This window comes from Phyllobates terribilis, unplaced genomic scaffold (genome assembly GCF_046119375.1).
Source record: "Phyllobates terribilis strain yellow unplaced genomic scaffold, ASM4611937v1 Scaffold_3__8_contigs__length_932513732, whole genome shotgun sequence".
NCBI lineage: Eukaryota > Metazoa > Chordata > Amphibia > Anura > Dendrobatidae > Phyllobates > Phyllobates terribilis.
In genome coordinates, this window is record NW_027362763.1 from 889,965,983 (window position 1) to 889,979,433 (window position 13,451).

General features: G+C 37.0%; 1 protein-coding gene across 9 annotated transcripts in view; it reads left to right on the forward strand.

Annotated features, from left to right (window-relative positions):
• The window catches only part of STXBP5 (syntaxin binding protein 5), a 503,632-nt gene extending 491,191 nt beyond the window's left edge, over nucleotides 1-12,441 (forward strand). For 6 of the 9 annotated variants that reach the window (XM_073672694.1, XM_073672695.1, XM_073672696.1 and 3 more), the window contains 2 exons: nucleotides 1,249-1,466; nucleotides 6,298-12,441. In XM_073672694.1, the coding sequence (XP_073528795.1) occupies nucleotides 1,249-1,466; nucleotides 6,298-6,339 (260 nt within the window). In that variant the 3' untranslated portion in view covers nucleotides 6,340-12,441. The remainder of the gene's footprint in view (nucleotides 1-1,248; nucleotides 1,467-6,297) is intronic. The other 3 variants (XM_073672697.1, XM_073672699.1, XM_073672702.1) reach the window with 1 other exon arrangement.
• Nucleotides 12,442-13,451: the final 1,010 nt, after the last annotated feature.

The following is a 13,451-nucleotide window of genomic DNA, read 5'->3' on the forward strand; positions in this document are numbered from 1 at the left end:
CAAAAGAGATCTTTAATCCACACATGTGAAGCTCATTATTCTTGGTGCCTGAACTACTTCTTAATACTTTAGGGGGACCAAACAGAATTCTTGTGGTTTGAGGGGTTGAATAATAAATGACACTCTGAATTAACTTTTAACGTTTTAAAAAAAAAAAAAAAAAATTGCTGCAGTGCATTTCCCACTTCCAGGCTGATCTACAGTACAAATGTCACAATGCCAAGTTAATTCCGCATGTGTCAACCAGCTAAATCTGCAGGGGGTTGAATACTACTTGTAGGCACTGTAGATCTCCCCCAAATCTGTTTTCTTTTCAGATAATTCAGATAACACATAATGGCAAATAATTTAAATATGGATCAAACACTATGGATTTTAACAGAGTATTGGAAATCTCAAAATGCTGAAACCATTAGAGCAAATTGGGTGAACACATTTGGTACTCAAGCCTCAAAGAGACAAACCATTTACCACATTCGTGACAAATTCAATGCCACTGGCTCAATCCTTAATGCTCCAAAAACTGGTAGACCCAAAACAGTCTGTGCAGAAGATAATAAACAACTTGTTGCTGAAACATTTGTTCAGAGTCCAAAAAAGTCCACCAGAAGAGCCTCTTTGGAATTGGAAATTTCACGAGCTTCTATCATGCGAATCCTGAAATCTATTGGGTGGAAAGCTTATCGTCCACGTCTAATTCATGGTTTATTGGAGGATGATCCAGACAGGCGGCTGCAATTTAGTGTTTGATAAATCTCCCCCTTCATAACCTTATTACATTTTCTGTCCACCTACTTTCGGACCACCCTGTATATTCAGATCGCTTACTTGCAGTCGCGTGACTATCTGCTCTCAGCAGCGACACCGAAGAATCTTGACAGCTTGTGGTGCACACGCTGTAAGGATTCAGAAGTCTGCAGTCACTCGGTCTTTCACTACAATACCAGACAACCCCTTTAATTATTTGTATTTAATCTGGTTAGACAAAATACTGAGATCTCTGAAAATGTCTGACAAGGCCCAACAGGGGAATTTTAATGAGGGGACTATCTGTCATTAGTTATGGTGGATTTTCTACAATAATCAAGTAGTAACCAAAATACTCAACATTTCAAATTGTTTCTGATTGTTGTATATACTTTGGTCTGCAAAAGATTACAGGACACATAATACAGATTAGAAGTTATAAAATGTACCGTATTGTAAAACTAAATAACCTCAAAGTAATTTGTCATTTCTTTGTTTTAGTTGGAGAAACGTCTGGGAGACCACGACCAACTGTTGTTACGCACATTCCTGGACCAGGGGGTATGGAAGGAGTGAAAGGAGCTGCAACAGGTGTTGGTGCTGAACTAGCACGTGCAAGATGGGCCCTAGACGAGAGGGGACAAAAATTAGGGGAGTTAGAAGATAGAACAGCTGCCATGCTTGCTAGTGCCGACTCTTTCTCAAAACATGCTCATGAGGTATTGAAAACGTATATTTCTCCTGCTTGTAAGATGTTACATTTTATTTATCTAAAACAGAGTAGTCAAGGTAGTGTACGTTTTGCATGTAAATATGAGCCAAAAAAAGTTATTTAATAAATTGCGATGTTTGTGGAATATTCCAGTTATCGAATATTGAGCGTGTTGACCATTGAGCAGAATATGGTGCTCATTATATCTTCAACACCTTTACCGCTGTTAATTTACACTTAAAGTTTAATTATTTGTTTCACGTAAGCTTGAAGGAAGAATGCTCTGCTTGAACCTTTAAAATACAGAACAGTGGTTCTATGGATCATGTTGTGCTAAAAGGCAGAGATAATAACACACTTATTTTAATAATTGAAATAATATAATTGATTACGTTTTATTTTATTTTTTTTTATGTAGAGGATTATGCAAAAAAAAACACTTTTTTTTTTTTCTTTTCTGTTTTTAAAAATAACTTGTCACAGGATTCATGGTACCCAAACCATGGATGGCATGAATCAAACTAAGCAGGCTGCAATTATGCAGCCAGACTCTATCACTAAAATGCTCCATTGTTTGAGAGAAAACCTAGTTTAAAGATTTGGCTAGGGACTATTCCAGTGATTGACAGGTCTCTCTCAAGTCTGGAGAGGGTAGAGGCCATGCGAGGCCAGCGCCAGACTAGTCTGTCCTGGCCAGATCTATAGACGATCTGATTTGGGCAGCATGAATCAACTGACCAGCTCCCTTTTGATAATACATTTTTATTTTAACATTCATTAGGGGAAGCTGCAATTTTATAAATAATACTTTGTGTATAAAAGCATTATAGCCTGTGACTGTAAATCTTTGCCATGGCTTACGCCTATTCTTATTACAGATATAATTTGTAGCCTAACAAAAACTCAATCTCATTTTCCCAAGGAAAACAACTGTTTATTACATCTGTGCTCACTTTGCAATCTTGCAGAGATCCTGGGCAGCAACCGCAAAATCCTAATAATGCGTTTGTTGCTAAGCGCTATCGAGCATAGCCACCAAACTCCTGCGCTTGGATATTTGTTATATTATTTGTTTAATATTATTTTAGAGTACCCTTTTAATGATAGTTGCTAATTTTTTGACTTGTCTATCAGGTGTTATTTATTAGACTCTAGTCATTGTCTGAGTTATTATCAAACATCAAGAGCATTCCCTAATGTATATCTCCTCTGGAAGACTCCAGTATATACTATTGTATAGCCATTACAATTATATATAGTACAGTCTACTTTTATTTATATTCACTCCTTGTTGCATTGCTGCCATTTTGTAAATTCTATAAAGTTCATTTTTCTCCTCATTAAAGTACACTCTGCACCCCATCTTGACTGAAAAAAACAGATGTTGAAATTTTTGCAAATTTATTAAAAAAGAAAAACTGAAATATCACATGGTCATAAGTATTCAGACCCTTTGCTCAGACACTCATTTTTAAGTCACATGCTGTCCATTTCCTTGTGATCCTCCTTGAGATGGTTCTACTCCTTCATTGGAGTCCGGCTGTGTTTAATTAAACTGATAGGACTTGATTTGGAAAGGCACACACCTGTCTATATAAGACCTCACAGCTCACAGTGCATGTCAGACCAAATGAGAATCATGAGCTCAAAGGAACTGCCCAAGGAGCTCAGAGACAGAATTGTGGCAAGGCACAGATCTGGCCAAGGTTACAAAAGAATTTCTGCATTACTCAAGGTTCCTAAAAGCACAGTGGCCTCCATAATCCTTAAATGGAAGAAATTTAGGACCACCAGAAGTCTTCCTAGACCTGGCCGTCCAGCTAAGCTGAGCAATCGTGGAAGAAGTGCCTTGGTGAGAGAGGTGAAGAACCCCAAGATCACTGTGGCTGAGCTCCAGAAATACAGTAGGGAGATGGGAGAAAGTTCCACAAAGTCAACTATCACTGCAGCCCTCCACCAGTCAGGCTTTTATGGCAGAGTGGCCCGACGGAAGCCTCTCCTCAGTGCAAGACATATGAAAGACCACATAGAGTTTGCGCAAAAACACATGAAGGACTCCCAGACTATGAGAAATAAGATTCTCTGGTCTGATGAAGACAAAAAGAGAACTTTTTGGTGATCATTCTAAGCGGTATGTGTATAGAAAACCAGGCACTGCTCATCACCTGCCCAATACAATCCCAACAGTGAAACATGGTGGTGGCAGCATCATGCTATGGGGGTATTTTTCAGCTGCAGGGACAGGACAACTGGTTGCAATTGAAGGAAATATAAATGCGGCCAAGTACAGGGATATCCTGGATGAAAACCTCTTCCAGAGTGCTCTGGACCTCAGACTTGGCCGAAGGTTCATCTTCCAACAAGACAATGACCATAAGCACACAGCTAAAATAACAAAGGAGTGGCTTCAGAACAACTCTGACCATTCTTGACTGGCCCAGCCCAATTGAGCATCTCTGGAGACACCTGAAAATGGCTGTTACCAACGTTCACCATCCAACCTGACGGAACTGGAGAGGATCTGCAAGGAAGAATAGCAGAGGATCCTCAAATCCAGTTGTGAAAAACTTGTTGCATCATTCCCAAGACGACTCATGGCTGTACTATCTCAAAAGGGTGCTTCTACTCAATACTGAGCAAAGGGTCTGAATACTTATGACCATGTGATATTTTAGTTTTTCTTTTTTAATAAATTTGCAAAAATGTCTACATTTCAGTTTTTTTTTCAGTTGTCAATATGGGGTGCAGAGTGTACTTTAATGAGAGAAAAAAATGAACTTTTTAGAATTTACCAAATGGCTGCAATGAAACAAAGAGTGAAAAATTTAAAGGGGTCTGAATATTTTCCGTACCCACTGTATATACAGAGAAAAACCAAAGACAAGAAAAATACCCAAATAACTGAAAGTAAATGTATAGATCGCACAGTGCAAAAATAATAATAAATAATAAAGGGTATTTAGTTAACATAATTTTGATCAAAATAATGTAAAAGCCATCCCGCCAGTTCACTGCAACCCTTATGGGACAGTCCTAACTCTAATATTAAAAACCTTACCATTTGTCAAGTGACATACATATGGACAAGGGCAGAGAGACTGGATCCCTAGTGTAAGCATAAAACCGAGGCAGAATGAGCGTCTCAGCCCAGACAAAGGGCGGCCACACCCTTTTATATGCACTAAAGCATACTGACTGCAAAGAAAAAGCTTCAGGTCTGAACTGAAACATAAGTTGATGTGCATGCAAAATGTAAATGCATGTTCACACAAGGCCATTAAACAGAGAGAAACCAAAGACAAGAAAAATACCCAAATAACTGAAAGTAAATGTATAGATCGCACAGTGCAAAAATTATAATAAAGTGTGTTTCGTTAACATAATTTTGATCACAATAATGTGAAAGCCATCCCGCAACTTCACGGCAACCCTTATGGGACAGTCCTAACTCTAATATTAAAAACCTTACCATTTGTCAAGTGACATACATATGGACAAGGGCAGAGAGACTGGATCCCTAGTGTAAGCATAAAAACGAGGCAGAATGAGCGTCTCAGCCCAGACAAAGGGCGGCCACACCCTTCTTTATGCACTAAAGCATACTGACTGCAAAGAAAAAACTGGAGGTCTCAACTGAAACGTAAGTTGGTGTGCATGCAAAATGTAAATGCATGTTCACACAAGGCCATTAAACAGTTTTTTCTTTGCAGTCAGTATGCCTTAGTGCATATAAAAGGGTGTGGCCGTCCTTTGTCTGGGCTGAGACGCTCATTCTGCCTCGGTTTTATGCTTACACTAGGGATCCAGTCTCTCTGCCCTTGTCCATATGTATGTCACTTGACAAATGGTAAGGTTTTTAATATTAGAGTTAGGACTGTCACATAAGGGTTGCCGTGAAGTGGCGGGATGGCTTTTACAATATTTTGATCAAAATTATGTTAACTAAATACCCTTTATTATTTATTATTATTTTTGCACTGTGCGATCTATACATTTACTTTCAGTTATTTGGGTATTTTTCTTGTCTTTGGTTTCTCTCTGTTTAATGGCCTTGTGTGAACATGCATTTACATTTTGCATGCACATCAACTTACGTTTCAGTTCAGACCTCCAGTTTTTTCCACTGTATATACAGTTTAAGAAAAGTATGCAAACAGATTAAAGCCCAGCCGAGGCCAAAAACACACTCTCGGCCTGTTTTGGTTGAATGCATTTCTGCTTCAGTTTAAGTTCCAGCGGACCAATGATCATCTACAACTAACTTCATTAATGGACATGTTTATTATATAAGGATTCAAACTTAAAGCAAATCTGTCACCAGGTGTTTGCTATTTAATCTGAGAGCAGCAAGATGTAAGGGCAGAGACCCTGATTTCAGTGATCTTTCAGTTACTAGGCTGTTTGTTGTAATTTCAATAAAATTCAGTGTTTTATCAGCAATAGATTATCATTTTATCATTGCGGGGCTAGTTGTCCCGTGCCATGTAGTCCTCCTGCTTTGTATATCCACGCCCTCACCACTGATTACCAATTCTCTGCCAATGTGCAGTGTATACAAAAAGCTGCCATTCATTGGTGTGGGCAGCGTTATGCAGAGCTCGGCATTCAGAGAACTGCTTGATCTACAGCAGATAAAACAGTGATTTTATAAAATTGACATCACGCAGCCCAGTAAATGACACATCCCTGGAATCAGGTCTCTGGCCCTACATCATTCTGTTCTCAGATTACATTGCAAAAACCTGGTGACAGATTCCCTTTAATAATGTGTTTTTTGATAGTAAGTTTAAAAAAAAAAATTTCTCAATACAAATATTGTAATTATTTTTCTTTTGCAGATGATGTTAAAATATAAAGAAAAGAAGTGGTATCAGTTCTGATGAGCCAGACCCAAACACATCTATTTTAACTTCACTGGGAAGGAAAATTTTAAACACAACCTGCATCCATTTTCTCTCCATTTCTTTCTGCTGGACAGTTGGGAACAAGGGTTGAACATTCATCTTTGGTTACTGTTTCCTAGCACAAATCGTATACTGTCTTACCTCAGTGTCTTGGGTTGAACTGAGGAGCATTACATCCAAGAAAATAGAAACAATCTCAGCATTTGTCTCTAAGCTGTGGTTAGGTGATGAGATGCAAGGATATGAGGAAGCGGTGGTAAGACGGCACAAGAACGAGCAGTGGAAATAATTTTTCTCGTTTATTTTGTTTTGTTTCTTTCATTTTTCGTGTTTTTTTTTTGTTATGTTTTTTTGCCTTTGAACGGATGTTTCACTTCTCTGAAAAGAAGAGAAGTTATATCTGGACAATTAGCTTTCAACTTCTGTTGCTTGACCACAAATATTGACCACTCTTACATGGGATGGGACATGAAACCGTTCTAAGACTTGGCTAACTGCACAAGTGAGGTAGTCACAAGTCATTCATTTTTAGACTGTGCAAAGATTTCCATGGAGAAGATTCATCGTTCATCCATTACGTATACTCCATTCATCTCAAGCTCGACATAGGATTGGTAAACTGTTCATATGAATCTTTTTGGCTGAGGTTTTTTTTTTTTTTTTTGTATATTACATTTTGTTTACTTGGGTAAAATGGGCCACTGCCTCTCAGTCACTCGATTCATTACCCACCCAAGAATTTTTCCGGTTCTTACATCAAATAAATCTGCTGTTTCTCTGTTCACTGGGGGCGGGCGTGCTGCAGCTAAGACTAGATTGTGGAGGTATCTCCAGCCATTCTGTGTTTACTGTTTGTTAAATAACTTATGTTTGAAAGAAACTGCTAAATTACAAGTTGAATTTCTGGACCAGTTTTGTACCCGTTTAGCATCCTTGTTTTAGTAGATTTTAGGAATATAGCAAATTGAGCTGAAGCATTAATAGGACTTGATGACAAACATGATTAGCATACATTATTCACTAAGAAAAAACAGATGGTACACGGCACAGATTATTATTATTATTCTATCTGGATTATCCCAAATTCGTTATATATACCAAAGCGTGTCTTGCAAAAGACAGAATAGATTGCTGAAGCCTCAGCTGACTTTATGAAGGCAAATGCACTGTAACCCATATCAAACTATTACTTTACTGTTGAAAAAAAAAACGTATTCCACGGGTTACATTATATTAGGATATTTAACCCTGTTAACTGTGTGTCTTGCAAAAGACTGAGACTCCGTTACTGAAGGCTTAGCTGATATGGTGACAAATTCCCTGTGACCCATATCAAACCATCAACTCACTGTTAACACGAAAAATAAGAAAAAAAAAAATCTTTGTAGGTTCCATTATATTTAGACCGGTTGTGTATATAGAGGTAAGATTTACACATACACCTTATTAAAATGTTACCTCTTGCCTAGAAGTAAAATACTTCTATGATTCAGTGTTAAGAGATGAAATTTATATTAAAAGCTGAAATGTCTACTTGAAAACACAGTGCATATGATCTTATTGTGCAGTGAGGGGTAGTGTGGAGTGTTTATACCATGGAAGGAGCCACATACCAATTGGTTGGTGAGATGTCTTATTTGTGTCCTTCCCCAACCACCCACCTGACTCATTGGCTGTCCACCACCATCCATTTATTAATAGTTCATTTCTTTTAAGTGCCTATAATAGTAACTAGGAAATGAGGAGACATTTCTGTTACAGCAGCGTTGTACATTTGTAGTTGCATGTTCAATTCCAGTATTATCACGTTTTGGCGCATGCAGTTCTAAAGATATATTTTTCTATTTATTTTAACCTTTCAAATGGTTGTTGACCACAAACGTCTCTCTCTGACCTGACGCAGTCGCGTACAGACTTATGTCTCATGATTGTGATGTCATTTCTGTACATTCAGTATAATAAGTAGACACTCCAATTTCAGTGATGAGGGAAGCACTGCAAATAGGCACGGAGTTAATTTTATAAGAAACACAAACTATTTGTGTATGGTCACAAGCAGTGCAATATATAATGTAGAGAAATAGAGGAAAAGTGATGAATTTAGTATTATTTATGAGATGTGTGTTAATATAAATTTAAGCTGTTTTTCTTGTAGTTATAAAGAATTTAAGCATTTGTGTATATTTTTTTTCTTTGAGACTCGAGATAAATATTTTGCTACCAAGCACATTTCCAAAATCCCTAAAGTTATCTAACTTGAATATAGTATTTATTTGTCAAAATATGTACAGAAATGTCCACCGATTGGGCTTATGGAAATTTTATTTTCACGCTACTATAATTTAACACCAGGCTCCCTACACTTGTGATCATGGTAATTTCATTATATGTCACACATGGACAACTTGTGAATAAAAGGGGGGACACCTGGCAGCTGAGTTCTAAAAAAAAAATGTCTACTGGTGGCCTTAGAAGCTACATATAAATGTGAAGGATATGTATCATTCATTTTCCCCACTACAATTCCCTGCTCCCTGCCAGTATACCAAACTCAAATACTAGGCCATTATAAGTATTGTTCTGCTCATCTTATCTTGTCTGCGCATACAGTTAAAAATAAAACTATTGTGGTTTGAAGAAAAAAAGATAAAATGACCATAGTTACTCAGTTTATAGATAATATTGCGATATATTTTTGATTCATTAGATGCCAAGTTGCAGTGGGAGAAAATGATTATTTTAATAATAAAGATTAAGTTTTGCCATTCTTTCTCCAGATCATGTAAAACTGTTCAATGTTTCAATATGTTACTTTTCCGTCCATCATAAACAAGTCTTTATATGGCTAGAATTGTTTCTCCTCGAACGTGATATACATTAGCAGACATGTATGCTTATTTTAGCTAGTAGTTATGAGGATGTGGCCTCCTTAATTTACAAGAAGTTGGTAAATTTGATAAATTTACTGACTACCTGCTTGTGAATTTACAAAGTGCCTCAACTATATCACTTCTCTAAGTATTAGATGAATTCCTAGAATGGCTGATGTTTTTTTTTTCATTTGTTCTTTTGTAAGGTCTCCACCTGTAGTTGTCATTGTGTATGCAGAGATATAATGTCTGACATCTGAAAAAGGGAATTCAGTGTTGTTAATGTAAGATATCATATTTTCATATAACAAGCCCTTTATTTTATTAGAAAAGTTGGTGTATTTCATTGTGCAGTACTTCCTTTTTATACTCCAATTACAACACCATTGTAGAGCTTTGCAGTACCAACCATTTCTCGATTCATATTGATTTATTATTTGCAATAGTATCAGAATTCTCAAAGCCCCATTTGCATTGGCTGATTTTCTCTACGATTTCCTTGTTTCCAAGCAATCATTACAATAATTGGCCAGTGAGATGAAGAAGGAAATCCTGGCTCAATAGGTAAATACATTTATACATTTATGATGGTACATAGCTTCCTGGGCAACGTTGCTGATGAGCTATAATTATCTTTTAGACTATTTCAAGTTTAGAAGTGATTTGGTATGAAAAGTAATATTCAGGATATATGAACACTTTTGTGGACTGTGTTTTTCTTTTCTGCACATTGGTAGCTATGGTGAGTTTGTTTTGGGGGATTTTCTGAGCACTTCGATGTGGTCTTAAATCATGAGAAGTTTAGCTCAACTTTGATGTGGTCATAAATCTTCTGGTGCTCTGAAAAAGATAACCATTATAAACTCCCTCTCAGATCAAGCTTGGTGGTCAATTAACTCATTCTGCAGTCAGAAATATGAGGAAAACAAAGTGCCAAAAAGTAAAAGCCAAACAGTGCAACATTTACAAAATTATATTATGTTTTTAGCCTAAAATACATGCAGTTAAGTGAAAAACAAATTGTCCCCAAGGATATCCTTTAATGTAAAGGCAGCTTAAGTTCAAATATAAGAAGCTATGCTGCATGCTTGACTCCCACTATGCCAGCACTTTGAAGGTGATTTCTATAATACAGTGCTACAGGACTAGCTTAGCACAAGCTTTGTTGAGAAGGTGAATATACTTGGTCCTTCCTTTGATTTAATTTATTCAAGGGCAACTCTTATGAAAGTATTGTTAAATATATTGTTCGTTTGTGTTCTGGACTAATATGTAATTCATATTTCAGAAGCTTCCTGACATAGTAAAAAATTATTTAGACAGATACCTGTTATTTTAAAAGGATTTTCTATGATTAAATTTTATGTTTTGGGCTTAGGGAGATTAAAAATGGCAGTTTGGTATAATTGCCTCTCACTGCTCCTGAGATGACTTTTTTCTGCTGCTACCAGTCTTTGTTGATGGTGACAAGTTGCAGTGTGATGTCAATCCTACTCTGTGCATGATCTCTGAACCCAGCTGCAGTGGTCTTGTGACATGACCGCTACAGCCTGTGAACACTGACGGATGACCATGGCTGAGAGGTAGCGATAGGTCAGTATAGCAAATTATTGGCAGGCTTCTCCATGCTTAAGTAAACCGGATCTCTAAAATTATTACATATATATATAGAAAGGTTTAGGTTTATTATTGCTTTTATTTACTGTATGGACAGCATATATTGCCTGGTTTAACACAATATTCTTCAAATACTTAGTTGATTCTGAGTTTACAGGAAAACAAAGCTTATAAAACTCAAACACTGCATCAGAAAACCCTTTTAATAGAGGAGTCCCTTGATTCTAATAATTTAGTCAGATCAGAGAAGTATAAAAAGTGTCTTTTGCTCTTCACATCAGCAGCCCATTGATTTTAGCTATAGTGCTTTGGTTGACTGTAACAGGATTCTCCATTAGCATTTGGAGGCTCTCTTAACTAAAACGTATTGAGGTGTCCAAAGAAGACTGCTTTCAAACTATTTACTTGTCTTATCGTAGTGAATGGAATAAATGTGCATAATTTGCGTGCATATTAATTTGTGCTTGACTTGTCCATGCAATAAGCTGTGTAGACACTCTTGATATGTCATGTCTCAACAAGTTGTTGATCATTTAGTGTTTATGTAAAAATACACTGAATGTTTGGGCTTGAACAATCCACCGTACGCAACCCAAACGATGGAGATCCTAGATAATTTTAGTAATTCATCTGTTCAGCTAAACGGCAACGAATAAAACTAATTGTGGAGAAATGTATGTGAAAGGTAAACGTGCGCTACAAATTTTGATTTGGATTTACATTTACAAATCCTCATTTCATCAATAGTACCACTGGGCAAGTGTTAGAGTTTCTAATGCATAGGAAAGACTTGAAACTTGGCGAGCCTTTAAAAAATATTGTTGAGAGGTACAGGCATAAATATCCAATCCAGGCTATAAAATGTTAAAGGCATTCATTCTAAAGATGTTCTTGTATAGAACATATGCACTCCATGCTACTTACTTTGCTGGAGTTGGCCATCCCCAAAACCTGCGTAATCTGTTTATTTGATAGTTTATGCTCTGGAACTAGAGGTCAGTGGCAGCAATCAAGCCGGATTGTGCAGAATTTGGACATGGCCAGCTAGCCTCTTCTCCTAAGCGACTCCACCTCCTTGACTCCTGCTGGGTAATTAACATAATACACATGTGGAGATTAAGAGGGATGTTGTTTTTGTTTTTTTTACATATCCTGCTTATGTTATTGTATACAAAAGCACCTTTAGAAAACGCGCAAGTTAATTTAATAGGTGATGGTGTTTTAGAGAGGAGAAAACTTCTGACAGGTTCCTTTTCAAACAGAACAGTATTTTAGATGATAATATTCAAGATAATACTTGTATTTTCATCTGTGTATGCAAGATTTAACTACCGGGAATAAGTAACTGTTCTGCTATTCTGGCCAATTAGAACGGTTTAACAGAATTTTGGGGTTCTTGCCAACCTTATGTGGGAACACACGGTTAGCTTCATGGAAGCCAAAATGCTTTTCTATTTAAATATTGTTTTAATGTCTGTCAAACATTTAGCACATCATTTTCCAAGTACTGTTTAAAGCAGTGTTTCCCAAACCCCATCCTCACGGCCCCCCCACAGGTCATGTTTTCAGGATCTCCTTAGTATTACACAGGTGAGAGAATTCCTGATGCCTTGATGATACTTCAATCACCTGTGTAATACTAAGGTGATCCTGAAAACATGACCTGTGGGGGGCCGTGAGGATGGGCTTTGGGAAACACTGGTTTAAAGTGATCCAATGTAATTCAAATACCCTGATAAAGTGGTTTTCTATATAAAATATACATGGACTTACACGTATACATTCAAACGTGTGAATTTATATCTACACAAACATCCATGTACACAGATATATATACCTTTTATATATATATATCAGAAGGCAGGACTCCAAATATTTTTTTGGAAAAAATTGACTTTATTGAGCCCAAAAGCCTTTTGGGCTCAATCAAGTCCATTTTTTCTAAAAAAAAAAAATATATATATATTTGGAGTGCTGCCTTCTGATATACCTTTTTGATTTGCAGCAGTTTGGACAGACTGCCTGGAGGCCTGGCACCCATTAGTGAGTAATTGTCAAATGGTGCGGTTTCAATATATATTCATTATATATATATATATATATATATATATATATATATATATATATATATGCAGAGAGACAGAGAGAGAATATATATTGAAACAGCACCATTTGACTATATTCATATATATACTCACACATTTGTCTGAATATATTTAGAAGTGTTTGAAATATAAATGCGTTCAGCTTACTAATGTATGTAAACTGATAAAGGTGTTCTGATCTCCAGATATCACCATTGGCTCTAGATTATGTTTCACAGAGCAAGCGTGTCTAATATGTGACACGTGACCAGTGATGTATGTAAAGGGGTCTGGCTTAGTGTTGAGCGAGTATGTTCTGTTCCGAGTATGCTCGGGCCGAGCTCCGAGTAGTTACAGCTGCTCGGTGATATGGTTGAATCGCTCCCGTGTGCATGATTTGCGACTGTTTGACAGTTTTACTACATGTGAGGAATGTCCATTTCTTACACATTCCTCACATGTAATAAAGCTGTCAAACAGTTGCAAATCATGCACACGGGAGCAATTCAAACACATC